Raw genomic sequence first — 24,292 nt, forward strand, 5'->3', positions numbered from 1 at the left:
CAGTTTAGAAGATAGGCAGCTTCACCAGTCTGTTATTAAATGATGGGGTCAAATGTCTAACTTCAGTTTTGCTGTGGATTAGACAATTCTTGCCTGTGTAATACAATCGGGTATTTTTAGCTATGTTCCTTAACACTTTGGCAGCCCCATACATACCCCATCTTCAAGCAGTGGGCTCGTTCATCCTGACTGCAATTTGCCATTTGTAACAAAGATAAAACACTGGCTTTCATATCAGACCTGTGGACACAAACCAATTAGTTGATCAGGGCTTATCCAGAGAGCTTACTTACTATTATAGTCAGTGTCTTTTGTAAATGTAACTGTTGTTCCTTTTTCTTAGATTGAATCGGAAAACGCAGCATCTGAAGAAACACTGAACAATGCTACCTTACGTCTGTCTGAGCTAGAGAGGAGTGTTGAAGACCTTAAGCAAAAGGCTGCTACAAATTCAGAGAACGTGGACAGTATAGAAGAAACAATTGCTACTGCAAAACAAAATGCTGAAGAAGTTAAAAAGGTGAGAAGCTCAAGAAAGATGCTAAGGGAAAGCCAACAAAACGCTCACCCAGGTTTGGCTAAAGGAACACTAGTGAATACTTGCGATTCCATTTATTCATCAGGTGTTGGGGACACAAAACCAAACCAAAACATAAAAAAGACCCACAAGCACTTAACGCAGTTACTGAAGATAAACTACTTTTTACTTACTTTGTTACCAGATACAAAGTAGTACTGGGAAGGTTCCAGGTTCTAAAATAGCTGCAGGAAACCTGTCATGCTGTCCCACTGTCAGCCTTTCACAGCTTTGTTTCTGTCCCTCAGCTTCACTATCTGCTGCAGGTTAACTGGTAATTCTTTTTCCCCGTTGTACAGAGTATTAATGGTTCTACAACAATGACAGGTTCAGGACAAACAACCTGGAATTTGGCATATACAGAATCAAATTACAAAAATCATTAGCTTGACATAAAACCACATAATTTCTAAATATCAGAGATGCAAATGTTGCCCTGTGACCACATGGCGTTGCTCCCAATGTCTGCTACACACCTTCGTAACAGCAAAAGAATCCTCATTAACAACACAATTGACAAATCTGCCAAAGGAAGTTTCATTGCTCCGGTCTGTTGTCTTGAGTTAGCCCACCAGTCTCCAGAGAGGCATTTTCTGCCAGGAAAGATGTATTATCCATCAAATCAATTATTTCTTAACACTAAGTAGTATTTCAGGTGGCTTGTCGAGTAAACACAAGAGACTTGCAGCATTGTTGCAGCTTGTTAACTTACTTATTGCTTGAATTCAGCTGGGTCACAGGATTTAATTTTAACCTCTTGGAGAAAAGCACAGGGGAGAACCCAACCTCATGACTTCTCCAGCACCTTCACCTACGCAAACTCAGCAGCTTTTCTCACTACTGAATGGGTATAACAAGGGTATTCCTCCCTGCATGCAAACACTGAACCAGAGGCAGGGCCAGGTCCTTACCATATGCAGTTTTCCAGCTGCACTAGGAGCCATGGCTTCCCTTAGTGACAGAATTGTGTAACTGAATCCCAGAAATCCTTGCCAAGTGTTGGTATTAAAGCCATAAACCAGCCACAGATCTGCACAAGGGCAACTTGATGAGTCTTCACCCCAACTCCTATAGTCTTGGATATTAAGTAGGAAATAGCCCAACACTGTTTCTGTTTTTGTTAACTGAGCTAACAGTCTGCAGACTTCCCTTTACACCCAGGTCAGTAAAGACGGAGGAAATGCAAACTCCCATTGCCTTCATTCCCTTTTGAATGAGCTCCATCTTGTGCTTCTATCTGGAATAACAGGTCCTGAACAGCGAGTTAAACGACAAGTATAAAACAGTGGAAGATCTCATTGCTAAGAAGACAGAAGAGTCGGCGGATGCTAGGAGGAAAGCCAGCATATTGCAAGATGAAGCTAAAGCTTTGTTGGCTCAAGCAAACAGCAAACTCCAGCTACTCAAAGGTAAGGCTGTTTTGAGGAGGTAAATTGTCATCTTGGAATATGACACCATGTCACACTGTTAAACTGGCTACTCATCAGCAGCTGGGAAAAAAATTGAAGTTAATTCTTTGTTACTGGGGTTTGATCTCCTTTCCTTATTCTTATGGACACAACACAGTCTTCTGAATCAAAGATTTCCATAAAAAAGCTGAAGTGTACAATGAGACACAAACTTCTGGTGTGGCACCTATTGCTGCTCCCAGACCCACCTCAGGGAAGGAACACAGCTACCACACTTAGGACGAGGACTCACCCCTTCAGGCAAGATCCCCATCCTCAAACAGTGCTTCCCCCACCCTAGAAAGCTGTTAGAACAAATTAAATCAGATATGTCAGTCCCAGATTACAGATTAATTTAACATTTCCCATTGCCAGATAAAGTTGACTGGAACAGGAGGGGCCAATCTGCCCGTAGCCACCAGGGAGGGAGCGAAGTTTTCCTTCTGGTTTGTCCAGTCCAGGGTCTCGTTCTTCCCTTCAAGCTGCTCCTGCACAGTTACGACGACTCACCAAATGGTCTTAACCATAATAAGCCAAAACATTTCACTGTTTTGTTAAAGCCACCATACAACAGAGAATGACAGTTGTTATCATGGATTTCCACTTACATAAACTTCTTTGTTATTTTATGTCCCAGTGTTAAGGAAACAAAAAGGTGCCATTGGAGCCTTTTTTTTTCTAATCAGATTCTCCTCCACAATAAAAATAAATTTGAGTAGTAGTTTATCCATTACAATAATTATTTACATTTTACTGCATCAAACCACCCCTAATTAAGCTGTTTTTCCCTTTCATTTGCTGACAGACTTGGAAAATACATATGAAAACAATCAGAAAGTTCTGGAAGACAAAGCCAAGCAGTTGGTGGAGCTGGAAGAGACAGTTCGCTCCCTCTTACAGACAATCAGCCAGAAGGTTGCTGTTTATAGCACTTGCTTATAAACGAGAGCAGGAAATGCTTGTGTTCGGGATGGGTTTTACAAGTATTACACTAGTTCTTTTTGACATTACACTAAGACCTGATAAAGTGAACAAGTTTTATATTGACTTTCAAGTCACAGAACCAAAGAAAAGTAACTTTTTGACGTTGAAAATAAACAATACTTTTGTATCAATGTATGTACCTAGCATGACTCATTAAGTTTCTTGCTGTTTTCAGTAGCTGAAATGGACCATCAATTAATCCTTTAGCAAGTCTTGTTTTTAAACTGGTTAGAGATCTAATAAAATATTGGCTTCAACTATGTAATTCTAAATAAGGGCTCCAATTACTATGAAATACAGGATGGTTGCTCAGAACAAAATTACAAGGGAATGAAGAAATACCATCCTTGTGTGGTTCGCTAGCATTTATACCACAGGACTCAAAAAGGATTATTTACTCTCTGCATGATATCAAGTTTAGGCTTAACACTGGTTTCACGTCACTCATTATGAAACACTTGATAGATGAAGTAAAAACAGAGGTCAGCACTGAAAGGGTGAACATGGTTTACATTTCAAGCACCGATTTTATGTGACAAGCCAAGCTTGGGGGATCAAGCCTCTCTGCAAAAGGAACTACAGAAGTTCACCAGCAACGGAATGTAAATCAGGTAAGGAGCTGTACACAGACAGCTCTGAGAATAGCCTGCACTTAACAAACACAAACAAGACTTTTTTTTCAAAGAGCAAGAGTAACATCCAGTTCACCATAGTTCAGATCAAATTTGTGTAGAACAGTGCACCTTCAGACAATTGTACAGTACTGCACAAATCAATTTACAACATTCATCAGCTGCACAAACCAGCATCCAAAACCGCGATGTGCATTTACACACCCTGACTGCTAACTCTGACCTGAGAAATACATCTGCACCTCACCTAACCTTGACTAAGTCAGGACAATTATGGCAGAACATATCACCACCTAAACAAACTGAAGAGCAGTATGTTTAAATAAATAACTACCTCTAAGGCCCATAGGTTACAAATGCTGCAGCAAACAAACAAACCAATCTACATCTGCACCTCACCTAACCTTGACTAAGTCAGGACAATTATGGCAGAACATATCACCACCTAAGCAAACTGAAGAGCAGTATGTTTAAATAAATAACTACCTCTAAGGCCCATAGGTTACAAATGCTGCAGCAAACAAACAAACCAATCTATCACAGGAACAGAAATCTATCCATTTCACTGCTAGTATACTTTGGTAGCTGTTAAAAATACTATTTGCAAGCTTTGCAACATTCAGACTTAACTGCCACCACATCAACAGGTGGCTCAGTAGCTCATCTTAACTTTACAAACACTCTTTGTACACTAAACTCGAACAGGAATGACAGCAAGAGAAGTAACAATACAGTAACAATTTTAAGACCTTGAATTTTATTTTCAAGTGTTTAGGAAACTATAATCTCCAGTACAGTTTTAGTAGTATTCTTGATGAAAGTTTCCCAGTCTTTAAAATTTCATTTAACATGTACAAAATGAGATACTAGAATTTGTAACTGATGGATCTCAGGGCTGAACTGCAGTCAGACTGCCACAAGTATTGAGGCAGGTGGAGGCAATGGACACAAAGCTATTCCTGAAAGAGCAAAGCTTCTACAAAGAACTTGTGAAGCACAAGCTTAACACTTAATAGCATTTACCTGCAGGGGGTAGAAGTGATTAAAAAATGCCAAGATCTATCAAAAGAATCAAGTTTTCTTTCCCTGGCTATTGTCTTACCTTTGCTTTCCCTTCAGAAACTTCCTACTAACACCTGAAAGCAGATGCACGTTAATTCACTTAACCCAGCAGATCCATGAGTCAGATTATCTCATATCCTGGTGATAAGCTTAACAAGCTGTCATGGTTGAACTCCATCTACATTTAAAACAGGAGTTAAAAAAATTAAGAACAGTATAATGGTGTTTGTTGATTAACTGATATCCTAATAAAACAGTAATGTTGGCATATATTTCCATCACTCAGTATGGATAACGGATCAATACTTGAATAAGACGCTCTAAAGAAAGGCAGAAGGGTATGACCATCTCTAACCACTCAAAACCAAGTAGCTTCTGTAGCATTTTCCGGATGCACATTTCTCATCTATTATTCCAATGGCAAAATGAAAAAGGACATACAATATCAGCAGATATTAAGGTTTCCTTCAAGGCAGAAGAACCTAATAATAAGAAGAAATGGCACCCTGCAAAACAAAACTTAAAATGAGCTACTGGAAGTGGGCACATTCCACATGCACATTTGGGATCTTCCAAAGATGCCATTTGTTTGTGAGTTACTTCATGTATTTGACAAACCAGACATGAAAAGGAGTAACAGGGATGATGAGCAAACAAACCGAAGACGACACTCCAGCCATGTTAAATATTTATTAAGCTCTCTTGCTACAGAAGAGACAGCAAGAGAGCAAAAAATAGAAAACAGAAGAACAAGAGAAGGAAGTATGTCTTAATTGTGTGGAGAGCTGACACTGCAGCCCTTATGTGTGGAAGGTGCAGAGTAACCCTCATGGCACAGCACTTAACAGCAAGTGCTGCTTCACTACCCAGTTTTAGCGTTTCAAGTGGAAAAGTGGAACCTTTCAGAACAAAAAAGATTAAGTAGCAGTAAGATTAATTTTTCTGCAATCTTTAATTTCTCTATCAGCACTAAATTTTTCCCAATGAGTTTTCAATATGAAAACACGAGTGTGGAGAATCACACACAGAGTAATTTTCTCTTTAAAAAGTCAATATAGTTTTAATTGATCTATACAAGCCCCTCTTCTCCCAACATCCTAATACTACTAGGTCAAAACAACTTTTGGTACTTGTATGTAAGAAGTAGTTTAAATACTAAAGTTAATCCTTTCGGAAGGAAACACATTTTTTTGTGCGGAAGTGACAGTGGCATTTTAAGTGCCAGCGGCATTTTAAGTGCCAGCATTCAACTGGTTTAGTCTATCACTACTTCAAATAAGAAAACACCAGGTATGCTGGACGTTTCCTCAGAGCTTTGACCAGCATACCTGGTAATTCCATGCAGCAGCAAAATGTTTGGTTTTGAAAAAGAGAACAATCTCTGTCAGGTTGTTTTTCTGCAACATTCATAATGTAAATAAACATGTAATTATAAGTATTTAATTCACAAGACTGGATAATTCCACTTGTTCCAAACTCTACTTGTTTAAATATTTGATGTTTAAAATGAAGAGATTCACTTAATTCAGTCCTAAAACCCTCAGACTCAGCCTTCCATAAGGGCCCACAGTCTGTTTACAGAGATGTACTGTACACATACGAAGATCTACACTTTCATTTTAGAAGTTGATAGCTTTGCCAAAAGATGCTGCTAGGTTTGCTTCCCTGAAGGCTTCTGACACCGTCTGTAGAGAGCAAACACAAGAAGGTACAAGTCATTAATAGTTACATGTAATTATAGCATGTCTGTGTAATCCTGGTGTTCAACAGTCTGTTTAGAAAAAACTTACTGGATGGGCATGGCAAACTCTGGCTATGTCTTCACATGATGCTCCATATTCCATAGCAAGTGCAGCTTCATTAACCATTTCGCCAGCACCCTGTAATTTAACAGTATTTGTAGTTAGCACAAATCTTCATGCCGCTATCCAGGTTCTCTTGAATCACTAACAGCTTATAAATAAGCACCTTCTGCTAGAAAAGTTGTATTATAACTAGCATTTCAGATGTTTTCCAAGTCATAAGTACTTAATCAGTCTGGTGACTGTCCTCAAGCCTACCATAAATCTAAACATATTTCTTATTAAGAGTATTTGTTCTCTCATTACTAGGAGTTGTGCAAAATCTCAGCATTCTTGCACTACAAGATACTGGTCAGATAATACCTGCACTCTGAAAGCTCTTAATACAGTGTATATTAGCACTGCTGAAATCTACCTCCCCAAAACTTCAAAGCCCTCCTGGAAAGTCAGGTAATTAGAAAAGCAAAAGCATGTTACTACATCTGCATCTCTATTTTTATTTGTTGTATTTATGTGTATTTGCTCAGAGAACATTTACTTGTGAAGTCAAAAACAGTGATATCTCGTTGCACTTTTAGCATTCAGATCCACAATCTTAAGATTTTTCTCCCAGCCATTTCCCAATGAAGTAAACACCAATAAACCAAAGTTGTGCTTCCTTTAAGGCATGCTGATTTTTAAATGACTGGCATTGTAAAAGAAAATAACTAGCATTATATCTTAGTACATATTCCTAAGGGAAATTATGAGAATCTAATTCAGAAAGAAAAAGCCTATCTACTAGTCTTGATGATACATTGATTCATAGGAATTCCCTTCTATGAAAATGAAGAGCAGTTTTAGTGTTGCTCTTAATGAAAGCTGTATAAAAAAATGAAGTGGAAGTGTTTTCTAGGAAAAAAATATTTAAAGCTAAGAAAGAAAACAGAGAGAGATCAGAGTTTAACTTTGTAATGTGTGAGACATTAGAAAACTATACTTTTCCCAAATATAGTTTTCTGATCTCTCATCTTTACAAAGGATTTGTAATCAGAGTTCCATAAGCTGCTGACTCCAGATTTGGTGACTGCAGAGTAAGGTTACCAGCTTTGCTGAATTCTGAAGCCCAGAGAGGGGAAAAAAGAAAACACCTATGAAAAAGCCACAGTCTGCTCAGCTCCCTCAACTTCCAAGTATTTGACAGTACTCATTAAAAAAAAGAGTTACTGAGCAGAGAAAGCAATTAACCCTGGCAATTCTAGGGGAAAAAAAAATGCTGGGTCTAACACCAAAGTAACAGAAAAGTGGGAAGGAGGGCAGGGCTGGAGAACAGTAAATAAAACTGGCTATGGTGGACTCAAATCTTCCTTCTTTTTACAAGCACCACTTCTCCTAACTTGACAACTACTTTCCAACTGTGCAACACTGAATAAAAGACCTTTACAAGGCCAAGACAGCAGCACAATTTACAATACTTACTGCGCCCAAGATGTGAGCACCCAGCATCTTGTCTGTTGATTTTTGACTAAGTATCTTCACCATGCCATCTGTGTCAGCATTTGTCTTTGCTCTACTGTTTGCAGCAAATGGAAATTTCCCAACTTTGTATTCTACACCCTACAGAACAGATACGTGTTACTGAGTTAATGACCAACAAGAACACAACCATACATACAATTTGGTAAGTACCAGAACAGCGCAATACAAAAACAAGACACATAAGACACAAAGAGCAATGCATCAGAACAACCACCAAAAGGAGTATAAGATGGTATTAAAAAAAAAAAAAAAAAAAATTAACAAATGAACAATATTAACTTCACAAAATAAAAGTCATTAAAGAGAACTGTGATCCTTGGGAGAGTGGTGTGCAGAGGAGAATAATTCAATCACACACCGCCTAACCAATAAATTCAGACGCAGAAATTCTCCCAGAAAAAGTTGCTAAACTACTAAGCAGTGAAACCACACTCAAGATGGGAAAACAGTTTTGTCCAAGAAGAAAACGAACAGTACCTCTTCTTTCAGCTGTTCTTCTGATTTGCCGACCCAGGCCACTTCAGGGTGGGTGTATATCACAGAGGGTACGCAGTTATAGTCAATGTGAACCGCTCCCCCAGCCATCCCTTCTACACAAATAATGCCTTCATCCTCAGCTTTGTGGGCCAGCATAGGTCCAGCAACTACATCACCAATAGCATAGATGCTATCAGATCAATGAAACAGAATGAGACACTGTTTAAAAACATCCTAAGCACACCTAGGCTACCTTATATAACAGTCAGTTTGAAACACGTTACTGAAAACTCTAATCAAAACAGATTAAAATACTAAATCTCAAAAGAAATACAAAGTTTAAAAGAGCAGTTTCCACAGAATGACCACACTTCAAGAAGTGTGAGCAGTATGAAATATACACAGTGACTTTTAAATTACAAAACTTCAAAGGTTGACTAAAAATCTTTAGTTCCTGAAATAAGCAGAAACCTTTAGTTTTGCTTTCGGAAAAGAAAGCTGTGTTCTGCATTTAAAACAGACAGAGAGTGCTTTAGTAGGCTAAACTTTTAAAAATAAAATAAGTGTTCTGCTTAAGTAAAAAAAAAAAAAATAGTCTTACTTCGGAATTTTGGTTTGGAATCTGTTATTGACTGGGATTCTCCCCCTCTTATCAAGTTCAATTCCAAGTTCCTCAAGACCTAGATTTTTTGTGAAAGGACGTCGGCCGATGCAAACTAGGAGCACATCACACGTTATTACTTCTGCTTTGCCACCAGCAGCAGCTTCAACACTACAGAAAAATAAGTAGCAAAAATGCTAAGCTGTAAACTTTCAGCATTGTATTTCTCTAACTAGTAACTCATATGATCCAGATGGTGACCTCCTGTCTGGATTTGGCATCCAAAACACTCATCTTCAGCCTGCCCCATGCTTCTGCCTTGCAGGAGCTGTGGAGAAGAAGAGGGACGAAGGGACAATACCTCTTAACTACATTTGTTAACAACTCTCAGACACAGAAATTCAGGGTATACATCCACTAGCAAGTAGCACGACCTAATATGATAAATCTGTACAGCAAAATAATTGGTGTTGAGTACTTGACATCCAAATTACCTATATTTTGGGTTGGGTATGGTCACGTATCCTGAGCAAGCTTGCTTCTGGCCCAAGAACCAAACACCTGTTAGAAGCTGCCCTGCATCAGGCGCATCCCTCAAGGGCATCTTTGTTTTTCATTGCACCCAGAACAAGTGTGGGTCACGTGCTCCGAGAGTGCAAGAACCAAAGCGTGGTAAGCGGGGATGAGTAGGAAGTGTGTTTCAAAAGTGTACTCCTGAACCCAAACGAAACTCTAAATAAATGCAGAAACAGACTACATGAGAGATCCAGCATGGTATAAAAAGAAGCCCAAATGCAGGAGCTTTACAATGGTGGAGGACAGACTATCCCAAGGTATGGTAACACAGCAAATACAAGTCACCATACTAAGATTTCAGTGAAAAAACACTTAAGCTCACTTTTGTTAAGTAACATAAATAATTATCTTAAAACTCAAAACTACAGTTTCTGAATAGAGATTGACAAGAAAAATAACAGAAGTAGCGTATACATATGGACTTTTTTAAAAGCAAATTTGCTTTACATCTTTTTATGTTAGCTGTTCATCCACACATATTGAAAAGATTTGAGTGTGGCCATTAAAAGACACTCTAGGATAGTTTCATTTATTTCTGCTCAAAAGCAATGAAATCTGCCACGCTTATTTTGAGACAAGAGGAAGTACGGACAAAATAACCCTTCCAGTAAGCAGCCAAAAATTAATGGCTTGAAAATTACAGTATGGACAATATTTATGTTAATTATACCAGAAGCAAGGATCTTCCCTTAAAAGAATGATTTGGAGTTCTGTTTGTGTTACTGATCTCACTATAACTACACTGGTTTTATACTAGCACAGAAACTCAAGTCAATGAACTGTTTAAAAAAATTGTACCAGAATGTATTTAAATAGGTTTGATGGATTGGGAGGAAAAATATATATGGCATTCTGTTAGTTGTATGTTAAACACTTACGCTACATCAATTTTTCCATCTGGTTTCTTGGTAGCACCAGTAACTTTGGTGTTCAGTTTAAACTTAAGTCCCTGTTTCTGAAGAATACGCTGGAAGTTTTTAGAGATCTCCATGTCAATTCCCATTCCACCAACATGGCCCATGAACTCAACAGCTGTCACATCTGCACCAAGGCGCTGCCAAACTGAACCCTGTAGTCACAACAATATAGGTAAAAAGAGATTTTGAAGAGCAAACTTCAGATTTCGTTAATATTTACCACAGACTCTAAATTTTTCAAAATCACGACAACAGCAAACTGATCACTTTTTACAAATGTTACAGTGCAGAATAAAACAAGTCCAACTGTCCCCAGCTTTTTCGCTCAACTGAACATCACAGCAACACAATCAAATGTCACACAAAAAAATAACACCTTGTTGCTTTATAAATTAAAGGCCAAGTGGTTTAAACATCCTCTCACCAGTTCCACGCCAATGACTCCTGCACCAATGACAACCATCTTTTCAGGAACTTTCTTCAGTGAGAGCGCACCAGTGGATGACACAATATTATCTTCATCAATCTAGTAACAAAGAAACCCACAAAGGGATCTTTCACAATCTATTTTTATACATGACATATGAAGTACAAAGGTGGTGAAGTGCAATCATGCAAAAAAGTATTACACATTAAATTATGTGGATATAACACACTGAAAAAAAGTACCATGAGGATTTCAAATACGTACAGTAATTCCAGGAAAGGGAGCAACTTCTGAGCCCGTGGCTATAAGTATGTTCTTTGTATTGATAACTTGTGTGCTGCCATCTTCTGCAGTTGCAGTGACTTGGTTTTTGCCAGTTATCTTCCCAAACCCAGATACATGTACAACCTTTAGTAATCAGAACACAGTAAATTCAGACTCAAATTACTTACATAAATTATGCTACATTTAACCTGAATCTCACTAATGCTTTAGAGAAGCTGATAACACATACCTTTGCATCACCATCTGGTACAAATCAGAGAGTAATTGTATACTATTCTTTTAAGTAGATTAAGAATGAAGGCACTGTTCATTTAAAAATTTCCTACAAGAGAAGCATTACAATTCTGCCCTTGCTGAGTCAGTCACCCCAATTAATTTCTGTGGCAAGAATAAAACAACATAAGAAGCAAGAAATTCAGATCAGAAAAAATCATGGATATACCTCAGTATATAACCCAAACTAACCTTGTTTTGTTTAAATAAATGAGCAATTCCACCTGTTAAGGCCTTCACTGCACCACTCTTCTGTTCCATCATTTTCTCTAGATTCAAACGGATTCCTGAAACTAAGGTTACAAAAAACCTCCTATAAGTATTGCAGTGTTTTTATTTAAAAGAGTGAACCTAAACACAATTAACAGCTCTGACATAGTAAGATGTATTGAATGGCCCTACTAAATGCTCAAGGTTACATTCAACAGCTGCTATATTAAAAAGTAGTACAGAACTTTTCAAATATAACTTATGTATCCAGGATTCAGGGTTCAAGGAACAGACACATGTCCCAAACCCTCCAACAGACAGATAAAGGACATTATTTATAAGCCTAAAAAGTTTTCTGACCAGAAAACTATAGTAGTCAGATTTAAATGATTAAACTTGCTTGTAGATGGAAACCATTTATGCCAACAGGCACGTAGCTCTTCACACTCACTTTCAATTCCTCTACTAGCGAAATCTTTTCCATGGGCCAAGTGATACAGATGTGAGTTGTTCAGCAAGGCCTAAAATACACACAGAAAAATGTGAACTGGGACATACTTTTGCAGTTGAATTAATTATTTTTTATATTATCAGGAAAAAACCCCCGATACTATTTGCAAAACACTCTCATTATAAAGAAGTCTGACATAGGTATTTAAAAAGGTGTATTTCAAACACAGAAATTGTACACCATATCTCTTACGAAAGTGTTTTATAAAGTTACGTATTTAACATAAAAGTAGAAAATAGTTAAATTCACACCCATCCTTTTTGCTCATTTCACCAGAGAAATTGGACACGACTCCACAAGGATGAAAAAAAATAAATGGAACAGACTTTAAGGAGAGGAATGAAAGACAATTCTAAGTGACTCATGGGAGAATTTCCTTATTACCCCAGACAAGAGGTTACTTGTCAAAAAGAGGATACAGAAAAACTGAACAAGGAAAATCTATACTGAAATCCCTATTTTAGCCTGTGTAGACATATGTGAGTTAAATTTAGTGGTTGAGGCATTGTGCTAAAGTTACCGATGGTTTAGAGCTAGTTCAGGTCACTGGACACTCAAAATTAAAGTTTGAATATTTTTTATGATTATAAATCAGCAGCTTGAAATGCAGAACCTGTATTTTGATTAGAAATAGCAATATAGTGAGGGAGAGATCTTGGTAAGAAGAATTACGTCTTTCACTATAGCCATCCCAAACATTAAATGATCATGTATCTTTTCAAGGACATCAGTGCAAGTCTGCACAGACTGAAAGCAGGTACAGTAAAACATTCAAAGCGCATTTTGAGATAACCGCCTTATATACACACACTTGAGTAAAACTAATACTGTCACAATAAGATAATTTCATTTGACCACTGTGCATCCTGTCACAACCTTGAATCTGTAACCTCCAATATGGTTGAAGACACAGCCACCACTTAAGACTTCAGCAATTAAAGAAAAAATTCCACGCCAAATGTATTCTTTTGGGTGGCTTTTTGGAAAGGAGTTTTTGAATAGTTCGTTTTTGCCTCAGTGTGTGCAGCCTAAGTATCCACTTCTCAGGAAACTTATTGCCACTCAAAAATATTCTGGATAGCATCCAAGTTTAGCCATGGGTTAAGAGGTATTTTCTTAAGAACTTCAAAGGATAAAAAAAAAAAAAGACTCAAGAAAAAAAGAGTTAGTTAAATAGATCCCAGCAAAGTTCCCAGCTTTCAAAGTAACGCTGTGTTGATTGATACTTCATTAGTGAGTTTTTCCTCAGTATATTGAGAGATTCTGAACTTCATTAGAACTATTAATACAATGTTTAGGAAAAATAATATAGCCTTTAAAAAACTTTGTATTTATACTGCATTTTCTCCAACTACCCTAATGGAACCTCTCTGAGCCAACAGATTAGAAACAGCAATGTAGTTAGCAGGGATCCTGGTAAGAAAATTATGTCTTTTACTACAGCCTTACAAACCTGTCATCACCAGTGTCTTCCTTCAACTGCTAGGTGCTAATGAGGCAGACTCATTAGCACCCAGCTAGATAGACTAGATCAGACTAATAAGGCTCTCCAGCAATAGCACTGTTCTAACACGGCCCTAGTTCTGACATTACTTAAAACTGCACAGACAACGTCAAATTCTAGGTTCTCCTGAATTGCTTCTTACTTCTCCTTTCTCGTGGAGTGCACATCTTGCACTCTCCCTTTTCCCTCCCCACCTGCACTCCTCCACACTGCCCCACTCCACAGGTCATCTTTTGGGGCTGATGAGAATATCATTTCAGCCTAGACTAAGTCTTCAAGAGCTAATCAACTAGGTTTTCTTCTGCAGTCAACGGAGAGAGACAGCCCTCTTCAGAGCATGGTGCATCCAGCCAAAAGCAGAGTTCGTGACTGATCAGAGGTGCCCCTCTCCCTCTGATCTACTTTCTCTACCGCTAGTGAAACAGTTCAGCATCCTTCAATGCAAGAGCATCATCTGGGACAAAACTGAAGGTTTATTTTGCACGAAGTGATATGAGATGATCAAGGATTTCACATAGTACAGCCCCTCAAACAGTGAACACTGTAGTCAGTTATCAGTCACAACACAGACTTGAGAGCTCAGAGTAACAAGATAAATCTGTATGCACATCTAGTTTTCATTTTCTTCCTCTCTTTCTTTTGGGAAAGTCCACAAAACAGAGTTGGCAAACAAAACATTTACATTGAGCAAATAAAATTTTAACCCTCTCTGTTATTTGTTTGGATCCTCAGCTCATTTGGATTGCAATTTCAATTTTTAAAGAAAGTACGTCAATCTTGGAAAAAGATTAAGGAGGCATTTAAGAAATGATACATGTAATATCTGTTGTTTTAATAAAGTTACAACAAACCATGTACACTTACCTTGGATGGAATACACCCAACATTCAAACAAGTTCCACCTAAGGTTTGATTTTTTTCCACACAGACAGTCTGAGGAAGAAGGGGGGAAAAAAAGAACGTTTTAGCAATAGTATGCCACAATTTTATTACAGGGTATCTGACAAATTAGAATTAATGACGAAGACCAGGCATTTATCCAATAACTCTTGCTCTAAAAGTATGTAATTAAATTCATTCCTAGATTTATTTGTCTCTCAGCTTTCCCCTCCCTCGTTTTTTTCTTAAATTAAAAAACACAAAATGGCTCTTTGCAACAAAATTCCCTACCAGAAGAGTGCCACACTCCCCACTGCACTATTTATACTTTTATGAAAGTTTAAATGCTGTTGTTCTTCTTCAAAAATCCACTAAGTTGCCTCAAATACAACATGCAGTTCTGTGAAGGATGCTACCCTTACAAATTCAAAAGAACACCCCAAAACACCTGCAAAAAATGTAGATAATGCAAAAGATTCCTAAAACCAAGTAATCACAAACAAACAACAGACAAATGAACCAATATATGTTAAAAATCACGAGGGAATCTATTATTTAAAGAAAATAAAACTCCTAAGCCACAAATGACATTTCCGTCTTCAAACATACTATCCTGCAAGACCCTTTGTTATAAGGTTGTGCCAATTATCTAGAAATAAAGGATAAAAATCAAGTAAAGCAACACCAAGCAAAAATCAGGTCAATACCAACAAGGACAGAAAAACATTTCACCTCCTTGTGATCAACTTGCCAATGTCTAACTGTTCAAAACCAACCAAACAAAAACACCACACAAACAACTGGCAAAATTTCAAGTAAAACCAGATCACTGAGGGGGGGTGAAAGAGTATTGTAAACCATTTATATAGAAGCAAAAGAATTGGCATCTACTTCTTTGCAAAGTGCATACATGTTCAAAATAATAGTTCTTCAGTTTACACTCTAAGAGCTGCAACCTGTTGACAGAAGTGACTACCCAGGTGAAAGTCTTCCATAATTTCTTTTAAATTCCTGCTTTTGTGCTAAAATACAGATGGTGGTAACATAAAGAGCAGGATTCACCGTATCAAATCACAGAAACACACTTAGACACGGTATCTACCTTTCCTCCTGTTTTCAGCACCTGATGTACATGATGACAAATTTATATGGCAGAAGGCCTCAGTCTCAACTGAAACCTGTAGCACTGAGCACCTTTCTTCTCAGACACTAATAGCTCAGCAACAAAGTCCAGGTGCCACAATTCAGAAGCACTGAGACATACCAGCCAGCAGGAATATGCTCAAGACTGATAGCACCACCTTCTCGGATTTCAACATAAGAATAACACAATGCCAAGAGATTAAGTTGGTCTTATATCAAAGAGTGAAGGCAAAACATCCTGCAGAAGTCACACTCCGTATTTTCATAAGTTTAGAAAATCTGAAATACATTATACACATATAACACACACAACTCTCATACACTCAACTAAATGACACATCACTAGCTGCCTCTTTCAAAAGGCATTTAAAGACAGAACAACAGAGACAAACATAAATAAATGTAAATGAGATACCATAATATTGCTATAGGCTTATTTTTGCCTCTAAAATTCTCACACAGCAATGGAATTCCTCTACTCACATTCAAAAACATTGGTTCAAACTATTTTCTCCACTTTTGAATTCCTTCGGTCTGCTCTTCAGGACAGTTTTTCAGCGGACTTTTTGCCACTGTCTCTTTCCCCAACCTGCTCCCCCACTCCTTTTCTTTCTTTGGAGAAAAATTCCTCCCTAGCATTCTTTTTCACCTTATTTTCCACAAGAGTACAAGCCCACCACAGTTACCACTTCCAGTCAAAAGCCAGCTGTCCTGAGCAGCTATGTCAGCAGCAGGGCTACAGACAGTAAAAACCTTCGCATCTCCATTTCCACAGCTCAATAATCTGGGTAAGCAAGGTAAAGACTGCCAACAGGTCAACAGTACCTGGTGGCCCTGGACATGACAGAACAATTTCAGTTTTTCAGTATCACACGAACACCTTTCAAGTTCATCTGGATGAATACTCTGTCACCTGAGCGAGGTCTCATCTTACCTTAAATCCAAGCTGAGCTGCTTTGATAGCAGCAACATAGCCTCCAGGACCAGAGCCAATAACTGTGACATCGGCATCAACTGGAACACAGAACATTTGAGTTACTTTTGTTTCAGCAACTAAAATTTTACCACGGGAATACCAGATTAGCATTTCTGAAATAATTTGTGTTTGAAAATACGTTTTTAAAAGCAAAATAGCCATTAACATTGACGCAACTTAATAAACTGGATTTAGGTAAGTAAATTACATCTCACATCTGAAAGTAACTTTTTGGACAAAGGGAAAGGTTGCATGGAGGTGTTCACTGTGCAATAAAAACAGCCAGTCTTAAATTCTACAGGGCAAATAATGTAAAATGAAATGAAGAAATTTAATTCTGTCTGACCCATCCTCTTCTTATAAATCTTTTAAGGACTTGACCAAAGATGTCTGGATAGCTTATTATAACATTTTTTTCAACAAAGTTTCTACTGATATATAGTGTAAAACATTAATGCTCACTGAATGTCATAAAACCAGTAGTTTGTAAAGGAGAAAATCATTCATATCTTGTAACCACTATGTCCTTTGGAATATCAATTACCATCACTGTTTGTATGTTATTTAAAGTTCAACTTCTATTTATAGCTTTAGCTTGACATCAAGGCAAACAAGCCACTATTTTTCATCTAAATCTCCATGCTGACATGGATTTCACTGTCACCTGGAAGATTTATTCTAAGTTTGAAGCACTGCTTTGGCTTTTTGTAGCTTTTTTTTTTTTTTTTGGGGGGGGGAGATCGTTAGGTTGGGGTTTTTTTGTTCAAAGAAACTCTTCGCAATTAATTACCTTGATCGGCATAGGTCCTTTGTGGCACTGCACAAATTCCCTGGGGACCATGATGAATTCTATCAAAATGGCTCCTCTAGAAATGAAAAAAACCCCTTAGTTTTAAAAGTTTACGTCTACCCTTGAAGAAAAATAAGCATTTGGCCACACACAGATTAACGGTTAGAGTCAACAGTTAACCAAAACAGGAACAACACAAGTTAAGTGGACACAGAGGGCAGTGGCTGGAATAAGAGGTGGAAGCCACTCTGCAGCCTGGCTGATGGTTACACCTGTGTGCACATCAGCCTTGCCTCAGGCTGCCTCTAACCACACAAACTTTCAACCCTACACACGGGGTCTCAAACAATTTGATGACACAAATTACACAGCCACAGGAGTTTATGAAGAGTCTTATTGTTCCATAACCATGCCCTTTGGCTGCTTCCTGTCAACAGGCCATGTCTCAGAGGTGGTTCTGGAGGACAAGATTTTTGTTGTTGTAATGGGACAGCAGTGTTACTACCAGCACTGATCATCCCGTAACCGGAGTACAGGACGTTCCTGAAAGCTTCTGAAGCTGCCGGTGCTGCCCGAAGGCGGGAACGGTCTTGACAGCCCCGGCCTCCACAGCCACACGGGTCTCCGCCCCCGCTCCCTCAGCCCGCAGCCGTCTCGGCTCTCGGGAGGACCGACAGCCCAGACTACCGGCAGCAGGGACCAGGCCCCGAGCCCACGCACCTCCCGCCTGCGGCCCGGCCGCACCGCGGGCCCGGGTCACCGCAGCCGTGCCGAGGCAGCGCCGGGTCAGGAGCGCCTCCCGTTCCCTGCGACGGAAGCGACAGCGGAGGAGGGCGGGAGCCGCAGCCAAGGCCCGCGACCGCCCTAGGGCGCCTGCTCCGGCTTCGCCCGCCCGCCGTCACGCCCGCTCCCGGCGGAGAGGGGCGCGTGGAGAGCCCCAGGCCCGAACTCCCAAGCACGGCGCGCCTCAGCTCCCCCGTCCGACCCGCGGCAGTGCCATCCCTGCCAGCGCCGTACCCGAGCGAGCGCGCAGGAGACACGTCCCCAGCGCTGCATGGCCGCGGCCCGCGCCCTCACCGCCGCCGCAAGGACTCCGGACTGGCGCAAGCGCGGTGGGGCGGGGCGGCGGGAGGAGCGGGCACCGCCGCGCGACGGGGCCCCCTGGCGGAGGCGGCCGCCCGGTGCAGCGCTGAGAGCGGCGCGCGGGGGCGGGGCCTGAGGGGCTGGGGCGGGGCCGTGCAGATGAGGCTCTTAAAGCGGCAGGTGGCACTGCCACGTTGCTGTAGCTGACCGAGGCCGCAGGCAAGCGCTGTAACTCACCTGTCCCAGCTGTACACAAGTGACCCCTACAGGGTTTCCTTCCCCCAAGCGTCTGGTAGCAGTGTGAGCACACTGCTGTTGGCTTTTATTTGTTGACAAGTCATTTGTCGATAGCAAAATCCATCGCCACAAGACACAGAGCACTCAGACCATGGACTAGTTACCCATCTGTTAGAGGATCACAGAATCACAGAATGTTGGGGGTTGGAAAGGACCTCGAAAGATCACCCAGTCCAATCCCCCTGCCAGAGCAGGAACACCCAGATGAGGTTCCACAGGAAGGTGTCCAGGTGGGTTTGAATGTCTGCAGAGAAGGAGACTCCACAGGATGCCATTTGCCTTCTTGGCCAAGAGGGTGGAGAGGTAAATTTATAGCAACTATAAAGGCATTGCAAACTTGCTCGTAGTTTGCAGCAATCTATTTGCAAATAAAATAAAAATAAAATAAAATAAATAAACTGTCTTTGCAAGTTTTAGTTGTGAGCAAAGGTAGAATCAGAGCTGCTTCAGTTGTTAGGCAAGACCTTATAAATTTGCTTAACTGATGACTTCCAAGATAACTGTGGTTCAAAATATGCTAACAGAAGTCACATGGCTTTTTATCCAAAAGGTTATATTAGGAAAACCCTATGGACTCTTCTGGATTTAACATTTTTGAGGGAAGAACAGTGTACTTTACCATAACAGATAAAATGACTGATACTGTTTTAGTTACTAATGAGATGAAGGGTATCATAACTCTCCCAAATTTATTACATCAAGGTCTTGCTAGATAATGGCTCAAGCAGAACATGTTATTTATTGTTTAGAATTTCCAAAGATTTAGTCTCTCTTGGCAGCTAATAATATTGGGGCAGTATCAGGTAGCAATACAATTTATTTCACTTGATCTGCACAGCTGGTCATAGCCTTACCTGGCACCAAAACGAATGCTCAGGTCAAACAGAGCAGCCAGAGAACTGCATCTAATGAATGAAAATAAAATTTGGGAATCACCAGAGTATGGAAAAATATTTCATTTTTCAGAATGAAACCTCTTTCTTCTAAATGACAGTGAAATGTACGTAAATTCTACTTTTAAAATACTCAAAAATATATAAGCTAAGATATTTCATTTTTGAAAGAATTTCAAGTAATTAGGAATAACTGATTTCAGTTTATTTAATCGTGAAAAATTGAACCAGAATATCAAGACATTTTTATAATTAACACAGCTTAATTTCATGGTATTTACATTCTTCCAGGCATGCCCCTCAGTCCTCTGTTATTTGCACTTCAGCACATCAGTATTTGAAATGTAAATCCTTCCTTACCTGTGGGGGAGTGGCAACAAGGCAAGACCATTTTCCTTCTATATTGAATTCCACCTATTGTAGAACATGTGCAATACCATGGTCAATTTATGCTAAAAACACCTAAACGTGGTTTTAGGTAAATAATATGCAGCATAGTTCATAATGTTGCTTGCCCATCTTACCCAAAAATGAAAATGTTTTCTGTGAAAAAGAGTTCTCAGGTTTTCTAGACTTACTAATTTCGTCTATAAAATCAAGATTTCCATGAGGTGGCAGTGTTCTGCTGTTTCCCATACAGAGAAGCATGTAATTAAGGACAGATTTTAGAGATTCCTGAAAAGAGAGACATAATATTAGTAAATGCCATGCTTTTGATTAGAGCAGACTTAAATTACTTAGAGGAACCACCCAGGAGAAGAGCAATTCACCCACTAAAAAAGTATAATCAGATCTGTCAAAAGTGCATTAGCTAATGAAGGTGCTGGCACCAAAAAACACTGTGTGAATGAATGCACCTGGGTTCAAAACGAAAGGCCATATTCAGTGGGCAGAATTCTTCTTCTATCTTTCTACACAACTATTTCTCCTCTTGCACCTCCAGCAACACTAAAGACTGGATGTGCCTGATATTTTTGTATTTAAATCCCTAAATCTTAGGCTTAGCATCCCAGCATCCCCAGTGCTTGCAGCAAAGTATCATGGCTCCATCATTTCCTCCCACCATTGCTAAAGAGCAGACCAAAAAGAATAAAAAGTAAAAATCCTTCTGTTGTAGCTAACTGAAAGTACACCGTCAGCACATTTTAGTTTTCCGTGTTCTCCCAGCACTGGTGTGCAGTAGGGTACCAGACCCCCCTCTCGGCACAGGCAGCATGTGAGAATTTCTGGGGAAATGAAATTTTTTCAGACATAGATCTGAATGCCATGAGCACATTGTTATTGCTGACAATGAGTAAGACTATCTTCTGCAACAAGAAATGACTTGAGGCTCTGAAGGACAAGCTTTGGGGACGTCATATCTTGCCAAGACAGCAATGTCAGGGTAGCAATTGCAACAACAGGACGGGGTAGAGCAAATGGCTGCCCATCCCCATCCCTCTCCAAGAGGGAAGCCAAGGCCCCAGCAGAGCTGCTAGAGAGCCCGCAGAGATGCAGCATCTCCTTGCACTCCCCATGTCCCAGCTGGAGAGCTCAGACACGGGTTTGTGCTGCACCGTGAAGTTTTCTCAAACTAGAGACATTGATGGTTACTGGAGCCACTGAAGGGAAAGGGGGTTGTGTGGCCATTGCTTCAGGACCCAGGAGGAGCAAGAGGGTTGAAAGAGACCTGGAGGAATGTAGAAAGTATTAAAGCTGTCTTGGTGGATGGGGAACAGCCTTGTCCATTAGCCGTGTGTCACTTGGGGTCATGGTGGCTGGGACTGCCTTTCTGAAGCTTCCAGGGGACTTTGCTGGAATTTGAATGTTGTTAAAATATTTTCTTGACGTTTTACATCTCAGGGTAATAAAGACCACAAACATCAAAACCCCAGTGGATTGCCTTTAGGACTGCAGTAGTTGTAAACTAGGATCACCCAAGTGTTTTTTGTTCTATTGCTCCTGGCGTGACTCTACCTCACCCTTCTTTGGTTGTGGCACTCCGTCCCTGAATGCTGAGCTTACCATACCTGGGTACACTCCTGCTTTTTATTACATTCATTAGCATGCATGAAATATCCCCCTGCAGCAAAGCTGGCCTCCAGGATCCCAGGCTGCGTGAGGAGGAGTGTTGCCAGCAGGCAGAGGGAGATGATCTCTCCCCACTGCTCAGCACTGGGGAGGCCACAGCTGGAGTGCTGAGTCCAGTTCTGGGCTCCCTGGTAGAAGAGAGACATCAATATCTGGAGAAAATCCAACAAGGGGCCATAAAAGTGATGAAGGCATCGCAGCATCTCTCCTGTGAAGAAAGGCTGAGAGAGTTGGGACTGTTCACCCTGGAGAAGCCTCAGAGGGATCTCATCAATATATATAAACACCTGAAGGGAGGGTGCAGAGAAGCTCGAACCAGGCTATTCTCAGCGATGCCCAGTGACAGGACCAAAGGCCATGCACAAAAAGTGAAACAAGGAGGTTCCCTCTGAGCATCAAGAAACTCTTTTTCACTGTGAGGGTGACCGAGCACTGGCACAGATTGCCCAGGGAGGTTGTGGGGTCTTCATCCTTGTAGATACTCAAAAGCCAACTGGACACAGTCCTGGGCAGCTGTTTCTAGGTGACTCTGCTTGAGCAGAGGGTTGGATGAGATGACCTCCAGAGGTCCCTTCTAACCTCAAATGTTCTGTGATTCTATGTCAGGAAAATAAAAGGTACTATGAAGTTTTCTTGTGAGCTGTCCTGAGAACAAGAGTGAGCTCTGACTTGAAGATAGAGGAAAGCTGCAGGCACATACTGAAGTCAACAGAGGGCAACATGACTTCATATACTAACAGGGAGGTCTGCAAGAATGTTTTAGAAAGAAGTACATGTAAAACCTAAAGCATTACATTTCTTTGAAGCACTGAATGTTTTCTTGCATGGCAAATGGTATTTTTACACATATGTGTATGCACACTTTTATTTGTACACATCGAGATTATCAAATTATCAATCTAAACAAACTATTACACTGGCTCTGACTCAGGAAAACGGAACTGAAAGACCTACCACCCTGGGTCCAAGGACTGGATGGTGGCCATCGGTGTCTTGTACCTTGCAAAGCCATATATTACAAAACAAATTTTCAGATGATTCCTCTTATGTTTGATAAATGCTTTTGCTAAACTCCTCTCTTTGGTGAGAGCGAGCACCGTGGTAGGGTAAGGTACATCCAAGAAGGAGGCATGGGTGGCATGTTGTTTTGTATCCTTGTCCAAAGCAGGGTACTGTACTGCTTTCCAGACTGCTTAGCTTAGTGCTCTGCTTAGGAAAGTTTTCCATCACTCAGACATTATAGTAAGATGAGTAGAGAAGTGGAGAGAAAGCTGCAGCAAGTTCATGACCTCTGTTTGAGGTTCTGCACCAATATGTGGGCAATATGGGATAAACAAGGAGGAAAGCAAGTGGGAGAGGGCCAGATGCAGAACAGCAGCATACCTCAGATTCATTGAAGAGGCAGGACAAATGTATTGAGACTATGTCAGGACTCCTGGTATGTGCTCTGTTCTGCAGGTATTTTACAGTGATCTGTGGCTCCCAAATGCTTGCAGAAGAGCTAAGCGATCAGGACATTCCTCTGCTAGCTGGACTTGTGAAGGAGCCCACATGGGCAAACAGGGGGTCAGGGAGGCTGAAGTGCTGCATTTTCAAGCCAAAGTTAGACAGGAGTTCTGGATGCTAGAAAGGGCACCAGAGCTGAGTCTACCAGCAGCACCCATTTGGGTTCTCTCACACCACATGGTGATCACAGAAAAGAACATTGGTCCAAGCTCTAACCATGATATGCCTAAGGCCTCATCACATACCATGGTTAAACACCCAGCACACTGCCTCTGGCTTGTGAGTCAGGTGCAATGCAGCTGCCTCACCTGAGGGAGCGATTCTTCTTTGCATTTAAATGCTAGGCACCTAGTGAAGGCATCCTCCTAAAGCAGGAACCTAAATTCCCTGGGTGGTCAGCAGGTGCCTTTGAAAATAAGTACCAAGAACATCCTGTCTGCCTATCTTATATGCATGTACCAAGGCCAACAAAATCTTCCTTGGGGCCTTCAAGGATTCCTGCCTCTGCTTTTATTATCCAGAGAAAGCAAGCAATCAAGGCAGGATTTGTCTAACCTCACTGCAGCTGTCAAGGCTGGACATCTGGTTTAGCAGGTTTAGTAGAAAGCTAGTCTTCTGGCCTCCTATGGGAGATGCAGAACAATAGGCAAATCAAGAGGGTTCTTCATCCTGTCCCAAGGTGGTGTCAAGGATTGTCCTCCAATGACTGGCTGCAGTGTTACCATCTGCTGAGCAGAGAGGGAACCCCAGTGGCCTACATGAAACACCTAACTTTGAGATAGTCAAAGCTGGTGGGATAAAAGCTCACTTCATTTACGAAGGAGTGCCTCCATAGCCATGGAGAACTTGGG

At 40.5% G+C, this 24,292-nt stretch overlaps 2 protein-coding genes across 2 annotated transcripts in view; one reads left to right on the forward strand and one right to left on the reverse strand.

Annotated features, from left to right (window-relative positions):
- The window catches only part of LAMB1 (laminin subunit beta 1), a 44,448-nt gene extending 41,164 nt beyond the window's left edge, over positions 1-3,284 (forward strand). Inside the window, exons 31-33 of the mRNA XM_065840328.2 lie at positions 344-520; positions 1,827-1,986; positions 2,831-3,284. Of these exons, the coding sequence (XP_065696400.2) occupies positions 344-520; positions 1,827-1,986; positions 2,831-2,967 (474 nt within the window). The 3' untranslated portion in view covers positions 2,968-3,284. The remainder of the gene's footprint in view (positions 1-343; positions 521-1,826; positions 1,987-2,830) is intronic.
- A 2,095-nt stretch (positions 3,285-5,379) lies between these two features.
- On the reverse strand, positions 5,380-18,706 carry DLD (dihydrolipoamide dehydrogenase). The gene is made up of 14 exons (XM_065840342.2): positions 18,610-18,706; positions 17,593-17,668; positions 16,761-16,840; positions 14,669-14,737; positions 12,241-12,310; positions 11,772-11,872; positions 11,286-11,429; positions 11,019-11,120; positions 10,556-10,746; positions 9,102-9,272; positions 8,501-8,690; positions 7,964-8,101; positions 6,494-6,583; positions 5,380-6,388 (listed from the first exon to the last, which is right to left on the reverse strand). Exons 1-14 carry the CDS (start codon positions 18,646-18,648, stop codon positions 6,323-6,325), a joined length of 1,527 nt encoding a protein of 508 aa, XP_065696414.2. The 5' UTR covers positions 18,649-18,706; the 3' UTR covers positions 5,380-6,322.
- Positions 18,707-24,292: the final 5,586 nt, after the last annotated feature.

This window comes from Patagioenas fasciata, chromosome 1 (genome assembly GCF_037038585.1).
Source record: "Patagioenas fasciata isolate bPatFas1 chromosome 1, bPatFas1.hap1, whole genome shotgun sequence".
NCBI lineage: Eukaryota > Metazoa > Chordata > Aves > Columbiformes > Columbidae > Patagioenas > Patagioenas fasciata.

Coding starts and splice junctions, on each gene's coding strand:
- DLD (XM_065840342.2), bottom strand. CDS start 18,648: ATGCAGCGCTGGGGACGTGTCTCCTGCGCGCTCGCTCGG. Junction 10,747..11,018: donor GAGTCATTGGCGTGGAACTG/GTGAGAGGATGT, acceptor TTGTGACTACAG/GGTTCAGTTTGGCAGCGCCT. Junction 6,584..7,963: donor GTGCTCACATCTTGGGCGCA/GTAAGTATTGTA, acceptor GTTAAATTACAG/GGTGCTGGCGAAATGGTTAA.